This window comes from Tinamus guttatus, unplaced genomic scaffold (assembly GCF_059628265.1).
Source record: "Tinamus guttatus ecotype Peru unplaced genomic scaffold, ASM5962826v1 Tinamus_guttatus_pri_ptg000010l, whole genome shotgun sequence".
Classification (NCBI taxonomy): domain Eukaryota; kingdom Metazoa; phylum Chordata; class Aves; order Tinamiformes; family Tinamidae; genus Tinamus; species Tinamus guttatus.
Genome location: NW_028288544.1, coordinates 4,029,580 through 4,050,026, shown reverse-complemented (window position 1 = coordinate 4,050,026; position 20,447 = coordinate 4,029,580). Strand labels below are relative to the sequence as shown.

Sequence of the window (20,447 nt, the reverse complement as noted above, 5' to 3'; positions counted from 1 at the left end):
CATTACTGAGTTACCTGTAGTCATGTATCAAGTAGGCAGCAGACCTGTGGCTAGAGTTCTCTCATGTATGTCACTTTTATGTTCTTGATTTCAGTGGAATTCATGATGATTTACAAAAGTGAGAGGCAGAGAACAGCCATGGGATCCTGTTCTTCCTCCAGACCTAACCTCAGCACTGTCTTTATACAAGCAGAATCTTTAGTGTGTCAAGAATTATCCATTTAGCTAAATGCTTAACTTACCTTATACAGTATTGAATCACAAACACAGAAAATGTCAACGATGATGGGATTTTCAAGCAGGGGAAGAAGATGGTCGGGCATTCCTTGCCAAAAATGTAATAAGAAATGCTGAATCTAAAGGGGTAAGAATCAAAACCATGCACATAAATAATGCTTTCTTGGCTCCCTGTGTATATATACCAAGAATGTGTGTTCAAACAACCTTACCTCTTCAAAGTTCCCATTAATTGCATTGTCAAGGACACACTGACAGTGTGTTTTGTACATCATGATAAGGGTATCTACCTATTTAGGAAGAAAGACAGATTAAACAGAGTTTCTTAGTTCTCACCTTTACTGCTATAGTAACTTAGGTTTCTGCTTTCTCTAGTTTTATTTAAGTATGAGGTATAAACTATATTACAACATGCATCTTAAAATGTTTCTATATCCAGAGGTGATAAGAGATCACTCATCTCTATTTTTAACCACCATTTTAAATCTCAATGTTGTAATTAGATGTTTTATATATTGCAAAAACATGGATATCCAACTAAGGCAGAAGCTAGATTAGCCAGTCAGATGGCAAATTCATCTTTCTGAAGCTAAGATTAATTCCAAAGAGCAGTGCAAGTTAATGATTAGGCTACTATAGGCGTCTATGAGTGTTCTGAGACATCATCTAGTTGGACAAATGAGAAAATAGCTGCCAGTCATTTGGTCAAAGTTTAATCACTACCTTACAAGACCTGAGCTTTACAAAGCAAAGCTCCCTTTCATCTCATCAAGCTAATTTATCTCACTGGAGTGTTCCTTTATTTCAATAACTGTGCAGAGGTGTTACAAGATTTTGTAAAAAATGACTGTAAATTGTAACAAGGTTTTAAAAAAAACGTTCTAGAGAAAGAAAGCTGCATGATAGGAAAACTTATCTCATAATCCAGAAGCACAGAAAGTTTGTTATGGCTTGTGTACTTTTCCACGAGAGATAACATAATGTTTTGTATGAACCTGGTACAACTTTATTTCAACAGTTTCCCATTAGCTTAGCATATAGATTTCTTTGGAAATGGTCCTTTCTGACTTTCACAGAACTGCTTCTCTAACTACATATTTTTGAAAAACAGTGTGTGGAAGCTTTTTTTTAAGGGGTTGATTGAAATTTAAAATTTGGGTGAATTTTCTTCAGAAACTTAAAAAAAAAGCAGTTCTCAATTAATTTTAGTGCAGACTGCTATATCTACACAATCTCCAGCTCCCTCTGTTTTAAAGACCTGGAAAGGTAATTTCAGTTTTGTTCTCTGTTGGAGATAAAAAAAAAATCATTATCATGATATTTTTTGGATGCATCTTAGTTTCCACGGATGAGGCTGTGATGCACCACCTTGTAAAACTTTGTCAAAACATCCAGATCATGACATACAGTTGCTGAATAAATTTGAATAAATTAGGAGGCTGCACAGACAGGGCCTTAAATAGTAAGACTGACAAATACTGCAAAATAGCTCTTACAGTGTTTTATTTATCCTATAGCTCTAGACAACCTGTGTGGCTATCACAGAGAGAAGGGTTGATGTGTGGACAGCTCCTATGAGGCTTATGGAGATTAATGGGACTGTTGCACAGCTTGTGGGTGTGCACAGGCACAGGCATGAGTGTGGACTGCAGGACAGGTCAGTATCTGTTGGTTAGATAAGAAAGAAAACAAGAAACAAGGAAAAGGAATAAGAAAAGAAAAGTAGCAAGAAAAAGAAGAGAGACAGACAGAATCTGTTCCCAGACCAGGCCACCCCAAAAGTCCCAGCGGGCCCTTCCATCTCCTTCTTTAGCATCAAAAAAAATAAATGTTGCTGACCCAAGAATGAGGAGCAAATGGCTGCATCTTTTTATTTGTTGCTGGAGAGGTAAAACTCAGTTTTGCTTACACTGCTTTTTTGTTCTGCAGGGAATCCCTTATACTTTTCACACTTTGGTGTTAGGAGAATGCTGTATATCTGAGAGAGATCTATTGGTGCTTAGCAATTCACTATGGGGCACTGTAACAGCAGGTCATACGCTGCTGAGTACACCTGCTCTTTGGCTTTCCTTAGGGCACGAAAGATTTGCTGCCAAGATTTATGCAATACAGATGACTCCTTTTTGTCTAGCTTTTTACAATAGGAATCCTAGTCTTCACACCTTTCACAGAGCAAATCTAAGAGGAAGGACTAATAAAAAAAACCCAAGAACTCAGCAAATGAAGAAGCAAGCAAACAAAATATTAGAGCAACAGATCTCAACAGAGCCAATATCATGACCCATACTGGAGACTAAACTGTAGCCACCTGAGATCCCGTAAAGGGATCAGAACCATAACACTGACATAACAGAGAGGCAAGTAGTCAAAGACACAACACATGCACCAGCAGTCCTTCCTACTGAACAGCTAAACTTAGAATGAGCAATATTGTATGGTTTTGTAAAATACAATTTAAAGGAATACATTGTATGTCTAGTGGTATTGTTCTGTTTTTTGATGATACACAACACTGAACATGTGCTGTCAATATTTTTTCTTGAATATACAGTCCACAATACCCCACTCAAATAATATCCAGCCTAAATGATATTTGTCAAAGGAATTTATAACAGATTTTAAGGAAATCATATACTCCAGATTTTCTGTCTCCTTTTAGTCAACTAATGAACAAGAAGTTCATTTAATTATTTGTTGTGAGTTATATGCGTCAATCTAATCAGAACAAAATTTACCTTACATCCAAAGGCATTTGGAATGAATGCAGCTCTCAGCTATTTGTTTGTTTTGCTCTCCCCGTCTTACATACCATCAGTTTGTAAAATGCTAGGTCAGTTAATAGGTAAATAATTCAACCACCTTTCCAGTGGAGAGCCAGTTAATCGGTGTTAGTAAAGGTTTGCCCCCTCTATAAATCAGTCACCTCTGTTTGATTATGGACATTTCTGGCTCTTTCATGTCAATACCTCAAAGGCTGAGATATGAAGAAACATTCTGTAGCAAATTTTGATATGAAACTCAGGAGAGAAATAGCTTGCATTTTACCTTGTCTTTAGAAATGCACCCTTGGAGCAAAAGGTGTTGAGCGCTTGGAAACTCTGGAAGGAGAGTTCCAGTTTTGGAACTCAGAGAATATTTCCGAGTGAAACCACCCTGAAAAGTGAGGAGAAAAACAGTAACACTGAAATACAGATCTAACCAAAATGAACAACAATTCTCACTAAAGCAGTATTTTATTCCATGGGACTCTCAAAGTTCCAGAATATTTACCTCCAGATAATCCCTCCAAAATATTAATACTTATTTCCAGATCTGTATTCCAGCTCCATGAAGTAGCTAAATATGTGCCTAGATCTAAACTTCATCAAACACTGTTTTCGGAATAATACAACCCTCAAGCCAAATGACTCCATGGAATTCTTCTAGCTTGAAATCTAGTGTTTAAAAAATAAAGTAGAATATAACACTTTGCTCTCTTCTGCAGTACGGATGGTGATATCATTTTTAGCACAACCCTAATTTTTAGTTAATCCGTATCTTTCTAACGCCAGGATCTAGGACACTGGTGATACCATCATTCTCCCCTGTTCTATTCTTGCTCTAATAGCTCTACAATAGACAATTCTGCTGTTTTCATGTAATAGTGTTTTACTCTATTACTTTACATGCTTTATTATTTTAGTTCACCATAAGGCTAGGAATATTTTATGGCATTATGGGTGTGATGTAATATAGGGTCTGTAGCCACTTCTGGACTATTTATTTATTATATAGATGTCTGTAATTGAGGAAGACTTGACATAAAGCCCCAGAAAACTGAGTCCCCTGTTCCTATGATCTCCTATATGCAAATAAATGTACATATAAACAAATGTTCCAAGAGCTTTTTAGAAAAAAAATAAATAAAGGAAGAATACTGAGTTTCATGCCCACCAGAAGCATGTCACTGATTCTAGCTGCCTGCCTCCTACTCTCTTGAAATGACTGGAAGTTTCACCTTCACCTCAGTGGGACTAGGTTTGTCTTTATGAACATTTTAGTGCATTATGCAAACAACATTTATCTATATTATTTATTATTCAAATACATAAAAAGCTCCAAGTCAAAGAAATTACAGAGATTTGGATGCACTAATACTTCTTTGTGTCAATATTTCTGCAATTTTCCAATTGTCTAATAGGATAAGAAGTCTCTTTTTTTTCCCCTTAACAACAGGAGTAATCTAGATGACTTCATTATGCAATTACCCATGAAATATATTAAAAGCTCTGATTAAAAGGAATTAGTTCATTTAAAAGAAAGCGGTGATGTTCATGAGAGGTTTAAGAAAAGATCATTTGCAATGTTTTTTAGTTTGCTAATGGACTTATATGACTGTGCCTCAGTTCTAGGTTTAATATTTTAACCCACTACCTCTTGCCCTTTCAATTTAATGCCATCTGTTCTAATGGCCATTTAACATTAAGATAATGACAGTAATATTATCTGCCTAATTAACCATGCAGACTCTAATGGTGCACTAACTAGTTTAGATAAAAGAATTTGCTGGTATCTCCCCCTACAGAGAGAATACTAAAAAACGTGATAAAACATACCAGAAGTAAACAGTGTCCCTGGCACTCAATAAGTGTTCATTCAGATGCCATTTGCTCAGTATATTTAGACAATCAGTGCTTTAAAATCTTTTCAATGTCTTTACGTTTCTACTGACAATTACACCTTATGCAATCACTGTAAATCTTTCTGGAATAACTAACTATATGTATTTTTAAGCAAGTGAAGAATAATACATCATCTCTTAACTTTAATAGAAACTTTCAGTAAAGTGAAGTTGTTAAAATTCAATTTAGATCATGAAATCCAGTTTTGGATTTAAGATCTCCCTTTTAGACAAGACAAAGTTAGGCAATATGAACTGCACAATGAGGCATCCTTTCCTACTTATTTCCATTGACATCTCTGGGATTCTTCTTCTGGGAGGACCAGGATATTGAGCTCTGGGGCAGGAACAAGACAGATAGATACAGGGAATTCCACATCTGAGATGGAAGTAAATTAGGCATTCATTTAAGTCAAAGGAACTAGTAATTTCACATCTAAAACTCTCAGAGAATCAATGTTGTAGTAGTGCTGATGAATCTTCGAATATGTTGGGGGTATCCCACAGCATAGCACTTATCTTTTTATGATAAGACAACTGATTATCCGAACAGGGGATCTGCAGTGGATCTAACCTGTCTGAACCTCAGTAAAACATTTGATGGGGTGTCAGCATGGGAAATGACTAGTTATTTTGGTGAGAATGGGGATTAGTACAAGAATGTGAAATGTTTAAGGAACTGGCTCCAGATGGAATGATAGCAAGTTGCGTTGACAAGGAAACTACTGTGTTGAAAAGGGACTGGAGTGAAAATACTCAAAGATGAGACTTAGGACCACCTTACTGAGCATTTCATTTCCCATTGGCTGACCTAGGTTAATGAAATCATCAGTAAAGAGGAAGACCAAAAGGTCACATAGAGTATCTGGATGGTTCAAAGATAATGGTAATAAAGGGGATAAAAATCCATAGCACAAAACTGAGCTCTCGGGGCCCAGTAAGAATTTCTGTTATCAGCTAGGAATTGCTTATCTGGAACTGAAAAAGAAGGAATATGACCTGTTGTATGCCAGCAGATCACAGAAGCTATATTTAGACTGGCATCAGGAAACTACCCAGGAAATGGCATCAGGAAACTACCCAGGAAATTAAATACTTTTATCCAGAATGGGTCACAACATGCCAGGTAGCAATCTGCCCAAAAATTACTGGTCATACTTCAACAGTTACTGCATGCCAAGGACTTTCCCCCTTTGTTTAGATGCGCCTATCTTGTTATATGAGACTAGCTTGTTTAATAATATGGATGCAGGCTATCCCTTGACAGTTGAACTCAAGTGTCAAAAAACAATCCTAGGAGAAATTTTAAACCCCCCTAGTAGCAAAACAATCCATAGTTTTCTAGTGTAAATGTGACCAGAATAATAGTAAGCAATAGTACAGCTGTCAAAATATGAAAAAGACACAGTCTTAGGAGAAATATCATCAAAAAGGGTAATTCTTATAAAAATTGGAGACATGCCAGTTACAAAACTTTTGCAAGATCTTTGTTGTAGAAGAGAACTTTCTTAACTTGGAGAAAGTACAGTGAAAGGTCATAAGGCTGCTCAGAAGTGACTGAAAGAGCTGCTGTTTGTTCCATCTAGCAAGCAAAGGCAGAGAAAAGATATGTAGGAAAATGCCACGAAAAGAGAAAAGTATATATATAGAAAGACAATGCTGAGGAAGAGAAAATAGGTAGAAAATTAAATTAATCTTTGGCTTCCAAACAGAGAAATGAGATTCTGAAAAAATCTTCTTCTATAGAAGTAATAGATGCAAAAAAATTAACAAGCTAGAACTTGACCTTTATATTAAGAGGTTCTTACAAGACTCTGCGGTTTTGCGGAATTAGACTAGAAAATGGATCCCAGAAGATGCTTTCCAGCCTTCTGCTCTTTTGACTGTTTGGAGGAGCAAATACTTAGCATCACAAAGGAAGATTATACAGTTTGATTTCTAATGCAAAATAAAGGAGTATGAAGAAGAGCTAGTCACAAATATTATTTTGATTATAGCAGAATTGAAAGAAAACAGACTAAGGCACTTACCTCATTCTTCAACTTGCTTCCAGAGAATCTTTGAAAATAAACACGTTTATTTTTTCATAAATAAAATTTATATAAAAATTACATTTAATACTTTACATACATTATATAAAATAAAATATATATCAAGTATAATCTAATATCAAATATTATTTTAATAATAAACAATATGTATTTAATATAGATAATTACATATATATTATAATTAATACATACACATATATATTTATAAAACAGAGCAGGCCACATGCTCTGTTTTATAAAATAAGCACATGCTCCTCCAAATAATAATAAAAATCAGGCTTTTTTTCTTAACTATTTCAATTAACTTGCAAGTGACTGTGGATATCAGGGAACCTACTGAAAATGACTTCTAAAAAAAGAAAATTTAGATTCACTGATCAAGTAGTAAAGTATTAATCTCAGCTTCATTTTTCTCTTTGGAACTTTATAATTTCATAAATGTCGAAAGGGTTGCATGGATGCAAGTCCATGAGGTCTTTACCAGGAAATCCATACTGTTTTAGATCTGGCTGAGTAATTTTAGAATAGAAAAAAATATATCTAGAATCTCCCATTTTGAGGAAAATGAAGAAAGAAAAATGTTTTTCCAGTTCCTTTAACCATAACATTATTTTGATGCAAGTGAAATGCACTTTGAAGACTGAAGTTTCATTAACAGACTGAAATGTTTTTCAGTGTCCTGACAGTGGACCACAGCAAAGATCCACAATGAAGCCACTGCATTATAAGGTAACTCTGCAATGCAAAAACTAGAAAACCCACAATTTAAATTATAACTATTAAACCAGAGAATCTGTAAGGATATTGTTTTATATGGATCAGTAAAATGATAACAATGTAAGTTAATTACAGCTTGTTTGATTATTGATATTTCCTGTTCTGCTTGCTGCCAAGTGATAAGATTCTGCGGGCAATATGAAGTGTTTTAATTATTAGCAGCATATTGTGATTTCATGCTGATGAGATGCTTTGCTGTCAGGAAAGAAACCCGGTGGCTGAATGGTTATGAAATTCTGACTGCCCAGGCTGGGCACAGGCAAGTGACAGCTTTTGGCACAAGACAATCTAGCATATAGACTTCCCTTGTCTGCTGACAGATGAGCAAGAGAAAAGGTGTAAATCAGTGATTATAAGATAAGAGCTAATTGGCTTCATAGTGGGGTGCATTTGTTATGGACCAAGTGGCAAGAAGACATTAATTTACAGCAAAAAAAAACAGGCAGCTTCTGCTAGTATTGGTTCTTCAAAGCCTCATCACTAGTTAAAACTTCACTTCTCACACTGCTCCCTGCATTAATGGTGCTTGATGTTAGGGTATGCTCCCTCCACAGTGCAAAGCCAAGTATTTAACAGGACTGGAAAATCAAATTGTCAGTGGCATTTATGGATTCAGGCATCTAGATCCAACACTTTGGGACTATTTTATTCATCTCTATTGCCTAAATATTAATCTATCAATGACAATTAGATGCTGTAGCCCTCTAGCTGACTTCCCACAGAATTGCAGTATCATATTTGCCAGTTGCATTCAGGTGTGTTTGGTGTCTTGGGGCAATTGAAAAGCCAATATATCTAGGCAACTAGGCTGAGGCCCACTGACCCTTCTCATCTTTTGACAAGTTTCTTCTAATTTGCAAGCCCTAAGGTAAAGATACCATATATTATTAGTGCTGGTGAGCATGGTGTGATCTGATACCATTGTCAAACCATTCATTTCCCCTGCCTATTTCTGCCCTGGGCTTGACCCATTCTTTTTATAACTCGCTTACTAGGTCATATGTTGGACAAAGGGGAGATTCTTACATATTTCATTATACTCAGCAGGCAGCAACTGTGACACTCACATGTAAGTCTCAAGTTTGAATTCCTACACTACTAGACTCTTCCTCTGGAGCTACATCTTAACCCCGTGCTACTGTGTCATTCTCTTTGTATAGCTATATCTAAGCACAGTGAGGGACCAGACTATGTGAATTCTGCAACTGAGCCTCTGCTCTAAATCAGGGAGGTAAGTTGAACACTGGGTCTTGAAAATTCAACATCTGCTCCATGACATACATCATGCAGGAACCTAATATCAAGCAAAGGTTCATAATTAGTGAAACCTAAACAAATCATAAACTGACAATCTAGTCTCTCTTCTCATATTTCTTTTTAGGTTTGGTTAGGTCACAGAAATGATAGCAGTGCAACAGAGCATTATCTTAGAAAAGCTGCATCGGAAACTAGCAGCCCAGAGTTCAAAGCAGGTTTCCCATAGGGGTCCTATAGCTCATATCAAGCTGTGTTGTCCTGTCTGGGATGGATTGGAGAGATTTATGTTCCTCAGCATCAGATTGCTGTTGTAGATTGTCAAACTGCTACTGATGCACCTGAGATGATCCTTCAGCTGCTCAATTTTCAGATCTGTCTGGATCTCATTTTAAAACGCTTCTCATTCACTGTAGTGACACCTAATATCAAGCTATAAATCTCTCCTGGAAACAAACCACCTAAAAGCCAGAGACCCCTGGTTAATTTGGCAGCTGTTACATAAAGAGGACTATTTATATTATGTGGGATTTTCAGAAGTGCCTAAATATCTCACTGTTATGAAATAATGACTGTCAGCAATCTGACTATTCCTGAAGATCTTAGAGGGTGTCTACATGCATCTTCATGTGACCGTGTACCCTTGGAAATCCAGCCCTGGGGAGTTTTGCAGACTCTCTAGTACATTTGCACTCATCATTGCTTGAATGTACAAGGACAGAGTTCTGAATGGCATGATACTGGCTGAGATAAAGTTGAGGAGCAAGAGTGATTATATCCCTTTTTGTTAAGCTGAGTTTTAGTCAATTAAATGAGCAAATTGTTCAAGGTAATTCTGTATTATGAAAGAACATCATCTGTCTGTGTACCACCAACACCTCCGCAGCTCTAAATAAATATTGGACAAGGAAATGGCATATTCAAGACTAGTAAACCTTAAGACTTGCAGTGGAAAGCTCTTTCTTTTAAAGCATTGCTGCCAACATTACATTCATTTTTCACACTTGCCCTATTCTTTGGACATAACCTGTACCTGTCATTGATTGAACTTTCTGTGTGATCATAAACTCATTTATTCCTTTCCTTTCTCAGATTTCCCACTTATATAAGTATACTGCTGTAGACAATGAAAGCCGTCATTCAAGCCATATGTGAACAGAGACATTTGTTTTACGAACTATTAATCTTTGGTAAACCAACAGGCGGCTATCGTAACGTATTGATCCTGCTAGCTGTCCCTTAAATAAATATAATTAGAGCTTCCTGGGTTAGGTTTAAACAGATATTAGCCAGTCAAAGGACCAGTAAATATTAATCTACATTGACCCCTCCCTCCTGCTCACAGGTGCCAGCTTCACACCATACTCCAGATGTTTCCTAATGGAAAGATGTCCTGGGGAAAGCACTCAGTGGGTGACACACATGCAAACAGAGACAAGTGTCCTGAAAACTGACCTACACACTTGGACAAATCCTCAGATAGTGCAATGTGATACAGTTCTATGTTGATTTCAGTGGGGCCATACTGAAAGATATTAGCCAGACATCTAGATTAGATGTTAAAACAAAACATGGGCCCTAAGGCAGAAAGTTGCTGCCTCAATCTGAGAATAACATGTTGAGATACACAGTAATACTAGTTCTGGTATCAAAAGCAATCCGTGTCCTACTTCTTCAGCAAAGGTTAGGGTTAGACAACCACTGAACATCTTTCTATAGCACTGGCAGAGGTTAAGTTTCAGAAGTTATGTTACTGTACCTGGTTAAGCCTTTTCCAGAATACACAGAGTGGTAATACGCACTACTTTCTTTAATCCCAATTCCATAATAGTGATATCTGTGAAAAAAAGAAGAGGATTATTTATATTTTGGGGTGACATGTAAAGCAGACCATTTGTCAACTTGATCTTCACTGACTTACAATTTTTTTTTCTTAACAGAAAAAAAGCAGTGACTTCCCAAAGCACGTCAGGATAGCAAGCTAGGGACAACTATTGCTTGACTGGTCATAACAAAGTCTACTGGAGTTCATCTGTCACAGGTCATAGGTCTTGTCTTATAAAATCAAGTAAATAGGTTTAAAATTATTGGATTAAACCAAATACACCCAAGAATACTATGGACAATGTATTAAGGATGATTTTCTTTGGACTGAAGTCAGCTTGAAAATACTCCGGCGATTGGTTTAACTGAATTGCTTTAAAGTAACACTTCTAATTCAAGCACATGACAGCTCTAAAATACAAATAACAATCTGAGTGCAGTGGAGTTTGCCAGGATCAGTTAAACTGAGATCTCTGATTACATGATTTTGATAAAAAACAAAAAAAATTTAAAAGCAACCCATCAATAAAATCCACTTATATCCATAACATCTTGTTTATAAATTATAGAGACTATATTGTGCCTTTCGTTCAGAAAATCACAGAGTTATAACCCACTTTACAAACTCTCTATATTAACCCCTTGAGTATCAAACTTTTAATGTATTAATGTAAGATACAGCTAGAGGGAGGGGCATTTTAATGAAGGAATTCCTTTGGGTGAAAACTCATCATCTAATTATAAAATCATGCAAGAAGAGAATCAATCAGAGCACATGGCTAATAATCACCTATGTGAAAGTTCTCACCTTTGGGCACACTTAGAAGCAGAGTAGCAAAAATGATAAACAGCACAAGAGAGAACAACTGTGCACTGGCAGGGAGGCTGAATGATCTGATGTGTCTTGTTGCTAGGCCTGACGCTGAATTAGAAATCTTAATCTCTGCCTGTGCAGACAGGGGTGCTATGAGCAGCCCCGAAGCCCTTGCTGTGCTACCAGCATGAAACTTTGCAGTTGTAGGAACAAAAAGGCCTAGAGGAACAACCGGGAGAAACCCCCTAGGGAAGCCCCCAGGAAAGGGTTTCACCATATACCAGACTTGGGCAGTGACAGTGCATTAAAAGCCCTAGACACTGACAATGCGCTGAAGTAAGTTCACTGTTGAATCAACTGCCAACAAGGGAGCCATCCCTTTAGTTCATCCCAACGAACTAAAACGGACATGGGCAAAAATGAAACGCTTGTGCCTCCAGATGAGCTTAACACACAGTGGGCAGACATAAAGTATGGGTCTTAATCCAGCATTCACAATTAAGCACATGCTTGAAAACTGAGTCCTGGATCTCAAGATTCCTAATACTAGACACACTTCTGACATAAATGCTAAACACATAAACATTTTTTTTCTGTCATCAAAATTAAGTATTGAACTGGATAAAAACTATGTAGAGCTATGATCAATTCTTTTAATTGCAGGTTATATGCACTATTTCTCATTGCCCATGCAAATGAGCAGTTGACTACGTCTCATTCCAACTTCCCACATCTCTGTTTAAATCATGTCATTTTTAAAATTTTAAAAGTAAAACTTTCACCACAAATTTGAAATTCCCTACTGCCAAGTTTGGAATGTGCCAGAAGCCAAGGAAAAGGAGTACTTCTTCATAAGGTTAGGATTCAATATCTGAGTTATTCAATATCTGAGGTGATATTCAATATCACCATATTTGGACTAGAAATGGGAACTGTTGTACAACTTAGATTCTCAGGTTTCCATTGGCAGGCAAAATATTGGTTACTGTTCTGGAATGTCCCAAGACATCAGATTTTAACATGGTCACATTTTGTTATGCAGAGAAGAGATATGTTCAGTACCTTTCCGATTTGTCATAAAGGTGTGATAACTGTCTTTCTTACTTCATTTAATGATTTGCGTAGTTGAATTTAGAGTACTAAAATAAATTCAGCTTTCCAGCTATGACAAAGAATCAACAAAAAAAAACCCATAATCTATACTTTTCAAACTCTGTCTGACATACTTTTATACAGTATTAAGGTATAAAGATTTTTATTCTATTATAAACTGTAGTAATTATCTGAAGAGCATGTTTTGGATTCCCTATTGTAATATAGCCCTCACCGACACACTGATAATGTTTTTACCCACAGCTTCAAGTATCTTTGTTCTGTCTCTTTGTATATATATGTATATGCACATACAGCATATGTGTATTTTATTAAGTTGTATTTCTATCATACAATTCATAAAATTAAATCAGTCATGAAAATGAACTTATTCTCAATTTGTTTAAAAATCATTTACAAGAAACGATCTCAACTGCTTTCCTCTTTAAATTTCAGTGGTTTGTTGTAACATATGTTCCTATGCAGTTAGTAGACCTGATTTTAGCATACACTGACACAAATGATAGCTGATAAGGAAATGATAGGCTTAAGCTGTTCAGGGACTTGCAATAACTTGTTATCACAGGGCCAGCTGCCATATCAGTTTTATTAACCCACTAAATCACTCCTAATAAATAAGATAATAGTTTTCAGACATGATGGATAAAAGCTAAGATTCAGCATTGATCAAAGTCTACAAAAAATTAAATTGTAACTTGAGCTCAAACAGCCTTCTTTGCGTATGGTCTGAGCAGTAAGTACTCTTTCCCAAATAGTCGTTTCAGGTGATTCATAGGACATGAAGATTATAACTGAATTCTAGTGGTTGCTGCAGTATGTACAACATTACCCATGCAAAAAGGCAGATCCAGGACCTGTTCAAAGACAGCTGGTGCTTACGAAACACTAATCTAAGAGAGAGGCTTGCGGCATTTATTGTGCTTCTCCTGCTTCACAGGGATACAGAAAATCTCCTTTACCATTCAGCAATCTGAAGTGATTAGCATGGGCATCAGAAATGAGTGAATATTCTTTATTTAACAAAATTGTGTCCCGTGTGTTGTATCTTCTCCTCCAAGGGAGAGGAGTGTTTTAAAGAAATGTTTTGGTATTGACAAAAACTTTAGAAAAAATGGCTTGCTGTATCATAAATTCTGACTCTAAGGATGAAATTTCTAGTATTTATTTCATATATTTTTAAGTCCCTCCCTTGACCAGAACCTGAGATGGCAAACACTGCTCCAAAAATGAGGAAGAACTAATATTTGGGTATCTCACAGCTTAGACCTTCATTCTAATTATTCTCTGGCCAGTGTTTCAGTGTTTCAGCTAGCTGTAGCTGAAGCTACAACTGTAGCTTTCAAGCTAATTTCAGTGTTGAAGAATAATTTCTGCCACCTCAATATTGACAGAAAAGGGAACTGACTTTCTTTGCCTTCTGTCCATGTCCAGGCTCTGTCAGTATAAGACATCTAGTAGGCAACAACACACTTTATTCCCAGGGAATAAATCTTTTTTTTTTTTATGTAAGAATGGTGATTCCTTTGAAGAGATAATCTCCTTTTTTCATTATTTGCAGTATTTAACTTAGTAAAGTAACAATGATTAGAGCTCCTAGGCAATACCATTATACAAAGCATCACTGTCAGAAATAGTTGTTAAGGCTATTACCGCTCCTATCAATATTACATTCAGGTAATGACAGCAATAGCAGAAATAAAACAACGTAAGTGCGCTACCATATATAAAGATTATCATTTAAATGGCTAGTGTCTTTTAACAGTCACAGTAACACAGCTTCGCTCAACATCGAGTCATTTTACATTCAGAGTTCATGCTGACTCAAGGGCAGAGTGTAACCAGCCATTTACTGAAACTGGTGAACAGTCCATTAATTTGCTCGTTTATTTAATGGAAATACTTCTGTAAATGATACGTGCATGATTAACTACTAGACATAAGACACAAGTTAGTGTGGTCCTGAGTGAGTATACAGTCCACAAAGTATTGCAGATCCTGATTACTATCTATACTGCCATTTCTCTATGTCTCTTTGCTACTGAATTTGGTCTTTGAACTGTAGCTATTGCCACTTATGTCTCTTGTGAGTCTCTTTTTTTTTTTTTTTTTTTGCACTGCCAGGACAATACAATGTAAATGTAACTAACGTGAGTCAGAGAGAAAAACTCTCTGAAAAAGAGAGAAACAAATGCCAGATGTTCAAACAAAACCTGCAGTTGCCTCATCTCTTCAAATATATTGTTCAAGAACAGCTAATCCATATGAAAATATGACACATTAATACTGCCAAGGTCAATAGAGATCTGCAGCGAAAATGCTGGACATGAAACATTTTTGGGCTAGTACTGTGAAATATCTTAGAATACAAATGGACATAAAATGATGCAGGTCCTGACCTGATTAATTTTGTGGCTACATTCCCATGTTTATTAGACTTGAATCATACCCCTTTACCTTAATGTATGTTGTACTGCTGTGCTTTAAATTATTCACATACGTGATACATTTTGAAAGTTTGGATCCTGTTTGGTCTTGCATACCCATTTATTAGACAAATCAGATGGGAAGTACAAGCATTAAGGAGACTCCTCATACTCTCTCATTCATTATACCTTGAAAGTGATTCTCCAACTATGTTCACTTATGAACCTGGATAAAACTTAACTGAGACACTACTGAACTAATAAATTATCATTTGTTCTACCTGTTCACTATCCTTATTCCTACTGTGAAGGTCAGATCTCATCAAAACCTAAACACAACAGCAGCAGAAAATACGCAGCTACAAAGCTGGCTAAGATAGTGTAAAGTTGTAGCTATAACCATAGCTGAACTTCATCATAGCAGCAATGCATGAAATCCCTCACTCATTCCATGCCCCCTTTCTAATGCTCCTTTCTAATATGAACTCTGCTCCAAAATTTTATTGTCAATATCTATAGGTCATGTTCAAAAGGAAAATGAGTTTCAGTTACAGTTTTCCTCCATATGTCTAATTCTGTTTCTCCTGAAACAGTCTGTAAATTATGATTGTGTCAGAAACTATGAAAAAAAAGTCTCAACATGTACATGAAAGACATCATAAATATCTTGTTACCTGAATAAACCCTCCTGTCAGTTCATTAATTTTATACAGACATATGCGATTTTTAGAGCATTTTCTGTAAATGGATGTATAGATAATTGCACCTTACTTTGAATGGCCTCTCGTTCCAAGCCGCCTTGTGGTAAGGAGGGGGAATTTCTGGCGAATGGTCTGCAGAGAAAATAACTGTATTAATTTCTGACAATGGTATGTTTCCTTAGGCATCTCTTTGTGAAAAAAAACACACACACGCACACAAAAAGTAAGTATATAAATATGTAAATATATGGCCTAAAGGAATCCATGAATAAGTATATCTCATACACAGGTGACAAACAACTGGGTACTTCGATCCTGGTTGATCTAATTTTGTACCTCCAGTCTTCCCACTTTTAAAATAAAGCTTATGCTCCCTTTCCATTTTCACTTCACTCTACATGTCTTCAGCAGGCCCATGCAGGCTCCCAAAGTACAACTTTTTTTCTTTTACTCCAGAGATCTAAATAGAATCAGGAAAAGATTTTGCCCTTGGCTATTTTATTTTGAAGGTAAAAGAACTAGAAATGAATTGATGCTTAATTTGAAAAAGGTGATCTGAAGTTTAACACAAGTAAATATGCACCTTGTGGGAATTTCTGTGTCCTTCACTCTCAAAGCACTGCACAGTCTTCAATGTATGCATGCATGCAGAAACCCTACAAAAGTTTCTGTTGACTCTATTTTACAAATTACGAATTCATGTTACGTGGCTTAATCCAAGTCAAGCAGAACAGTCCATCACTGAGGTGCAAACTAGTGCCCTAAAATCATCCTAGCCTTTCTGTAAAGAATGCTCTTAAGGAAAAAAGTTTATGAAGTAAAAAAATTATTCAGGAACAGAGGCAGACCTAATAGACATATCTAACAGATAATAATCAAAGCATTGTTTAAATGGAAAACTGTTGCCTTTTTCATTTATACTTAAACTGTATAATGAAAAAGAGACACAAGGAAAAAAATAGTAAGCGTACATTTTATGAATTGGATTTTAATTCCATTATTATTATTTAATTAAATTAATGCATTTTGCTATTTATGAGCAATGAATAGATCAGTAGTGTTTAAGAAAAGACGATCCTTGAAGCATTTTTTGGTCTCCCATTTCACTAACTCTTCACAATTTAATTTGAAGAGTTCACATCTCACTTTTATTAAATGATTTCACGATTAATTGTTGTGAAGGGTAGAAAAGAGGATGAATCAACATTTTTTTTTCATTTAGAAGCTCTTTGTGTTATTAATTTTTATTCCCCTTCTTGAATTGCTCATTGTGCCACTTCTCACTTTACACACAACCTTTAGTTTAATTAAAAGTGTCCTCCATGTCAGATCTGTTTCTGTGGAAAGAGCCCTACCAATGTCACTGTAAAATAAAAGCTCTGTGAGAGAACGCCATGTCATTATTTCACACTGAAAATCAAAGGAAACCTCAGTTTCATTCTCCTAAAGATGTCAACATGAAACCCCCTTATAGGTAAAAGCATACTTTGGTTTAATTCCATGTACATTAGCAGTAGAAAACATGATTTTGAGAGCCATTATGACACAGGCTGACTAGAATGTGACTTTATCAAAGAATTAGTCTAACAAACGATGGAGACATTTACTCTTTACCTTGCCAAAAGTTGCAGCACAGGCAGGTTCCAGTTTCTCTTTTCTGCAGAAGTCTAAATAATGTGCATAAAGGATGCATCGTGGTAAACAAACTCCTTCACACACAATGTAGTTTTCTTCCAACCTGTATGTAAAGAGACTCTGCCAGAGTAAGAAGCAACATGGTATGTCTCCCCATCTCAGCCTCCTTCTGCTGTTTGGAACTGCCCTCTCATTTCATTTTACTGAAGATTTCCATGACAGCACACAGATGAGATCCTACTAAACAAGACAGTCACTAGAGAGATACTGACTCCAAACCTGGTGGTTAGGGATTGCGAGATACAGAAAAACTGGAGCTACTTCTTCTTAATTAGTCTTCTAAAATTTCTGGATGCTTTGCTTTCTGTAAACAACTAAATGATCACTGTCTAAGAGCTAGCCTGGCCCTGAAAATAAGAACATGAACTAGACAGTGAAAGACTAAGGTTTTAAGTCCGCTGCATGAATAGGGCTGAGGTTTGAACATACATCTTCTGTCCCCCTGTATTTCAATACCCGGCCTAATGTCTCTTTTTTTTTCTACTTTTGCTTTTTAATTTTCACATTGGACCTGAAACTTTTTCTTGAACAAACCTTTCTGAAAAACAAAGAACTGGCATTTTTAGAAAGGTATGCACTTCATATACAGCTTCTTAAACAGTTTAAAAGTTACAAGTTATTGATGGTCATTAAAATGATATCTTAAAAGCTGAAGTAAAATCTAGTTATTTGCACTGAACTAAACTCCTGGAAAGGTCTGAGTATTTCATTCTTGCCCTGTTTCTTTTCTATCAGTTTCCCTTATTCACTGTTGCTGGAACGATGTATAATAAATTTATTTCTCAAAATACATAAATATTTAAGAGAACACTGTCTAGAAAACACTGCACAGGGAATGATTTTGTGCTGACTTCTTAGATTTAACTCCTCAGAATGTAGTCTCTGCCTGAAAAATTCAGATGTAAACCAAACCGGGAAAATGAGGAAACTCGTTTGATTTTCAGTTATAAGGAAAAATCTAGATTTACAGTCTGCATTTTGTAACAAAGCTCCAACTTAATTCAACAGTACTGGTCCCTAATTTCTAGAATGCTTTAATAGAACCTTTACCTATTAATGTCCACAGAATTTGACCTGTATTTGGTTGATTTTTGCCCAGATAAAATGAAGTAAAGTTTAGGACTTCTACTGATGGCAGAACATAATGTAAAAAATACAATACAGTCTTAAAGCATAATTAAAAGCAAATTTAACCCTTAAGTAATGCTTCATTCCTCCGTTTTCCAAGATTTTCCGTTAACCAATAATATATACCAATTAATACTGTATTCCTGCACAAATGGGAAACCAATGAAGCTGGCTTTAATTCCACGTCAGAAACATGTGTTACACGTCCAGCTTCTGAGCTGATATTTGGTGACTTTATGTGTCGGTAAAGCCTGCGCTTTCATGGACGGCCACCTCCTGCAAGGACTTGCACGTCCTGGCAGATCCCTGCTGGCTGCTCGACCTCTGTTAGTAAACATTAAAAACGGAGGAGAAGGGGAAGAAAAGAAACACAGAGAAAGGGCACTTTATGTGCAGGTAACACTTAAGAAAAGAAAAGAAAAGAAAAGAAAAGAAAAGAAAAGAAAAGAAAAGAAAAGAAAAGAAAAGAAAAGAAAAGAGAAAAAAAAAGAAAAAAAAAAGAGAAAGAAAAAATATATGAGAAAGAAGGAAAGACAAAAGCAGAGGGCAACTATTTCTAAAGCGTCTGCGAGACACGAACTCGGGTGTCTCCTCCGTGCGCGCTCGAGGTTCCCCTCGCGGCAGCACCGCTACCCCGGGCGGGTGGCGGCGCGGGGCCCCGCCACGGTCCCTACCATTGCAGGGTGAGCTGCGTCTGCTTCTTCTTGTCCTTCATGATCCGCGCGATGCTCCTCTTAGGGGACAGGCTCTTGGCGGCGGCGCTCAGCTTGCGCTCGCCGGCATCCTCCTCCTCCTCCGCTTCCTCCTCCTCCTCCTCCGAGGGCAGCGCCCCGCTGTCCGCACGGACCCCTGGCCGCCGCGGAGGGGAGAGAAGCCCGGCAGGGTCACCCGCTCGCGGCGGCGCCCGTTGAAGCGGCCGCGAGGGAGGCGGCGGCGCCGCCGGGACGCGCTTACCTGGCCCGAGGGCGGCGGGCGGCGCGGGCCGCGGCGCGCAGGGCAGCAGGGCGGCGGGCAGCAGCTCCGCGTAGCCCTCGTCGTGCGCGGCGGGCAGCCGCACGAAGGCGGCCTCCCGCCCGCGCCCCTGGGCCATGCTCCTCACTGCCTCCCGCCCGGCCCCGCCATGGGCGGCGCGGGGCGGCCGCAGGGCGCTGTCAGGCGGCGGCGGGGAGGGCTCCGCCGCCTGCTGCCTTCAGGCGGGCGCGGGCCATGGCGGGAGGCGCGGGGAGCCGCACGGGGCTTAATCATTAACGGCCGCGGGGGTCCCTGCCCGCCATCCCGGCCGCGGCCGTTGGGGCTCGCCCTCCTCACGCCCGCAGCCCCCGCGGAGGAGCAGCGAGGCCGCCCCAGCCTGCGGCGCTGGGCGCCCCTCGAGGCCCTCCGCCATTTCGGGGCTCCGTCTGGGCGCCTTGAGGGAACAGTGGGTGCGCAGGGGAGAGAGTGGCCTGGTGGGGTTGCCCTGGAACCAGGATTGGTTTGTGACGCTTGAAATGCTTCTTTTTTTTCCCCTTTTGGCAAGAGTTACGTTTTCTGGATTCCTTTCAGAACTTTGGACAGGTTCAAATGCATATTAGCATGTACAGTTTGTGGGCTGCTCTGCTCAAACCTCCTTGTTGCTCTCATGTCCCCTACCTCTTCTAGGTCGAATACATAGGTCGCTACTATGTAGCATCCCTGACACGTAGGTTGCTGAATTATTTGTCAGGACATCGATCCTCGGTGTAACTTGTTTGGGCTGAGCAGGGTGTTTTGGCATGTGGCCAACAGGGATCA

At 38.1% G+C, this 20,447-nt stretch overlaps 1 protein-coding gene across 1 annotated transcript in view; it reads right to left on the bottom strand.

Annotated features, from left to right (window-relative positions):
- Positions 1-19,767, bottom strand: part of RFX6 (regulatory factor X6) — a 33,959-nt gene extending 14,192 nt beyond the window's left edge. Inside the window, exons 1-9 of the mRNA XM_088522201.1 lie at positions 19,675-19,767; positions 19,352-19,488; positions 17,469-17,592; positions 15,925-15,986; positions 10,739-10,816; positions 6,928-6,955; positions 3,283-3,390; positions 450-527; positions 243-356 (exon numbers count right to left, since the gene is read on the bottom strand). Coding sequence (XP_088378327.1) covers positions 243-356; positions 450-527; positions 3,283-3,390; positions 6,928-6,955; positions 10,739-10,816; positions 15,925-15,986; positions 17,469-17,592; positions 19,352-19,488; positions 19,675-19,767 — 822 coding nt within the window. The remainder of the gene's footprint in view (positions 1-242; positions 357-449; positions 528-3,282; positions 3,391-6,927; positions 6,956-10,738; positions 10,817-15,924; positions 15,987-17,468; positions 17,593-19,351; positions 19,489-19,674) is intronic.
- Positions 19,768-20,447: the final 680 nt, after the last annotated feature.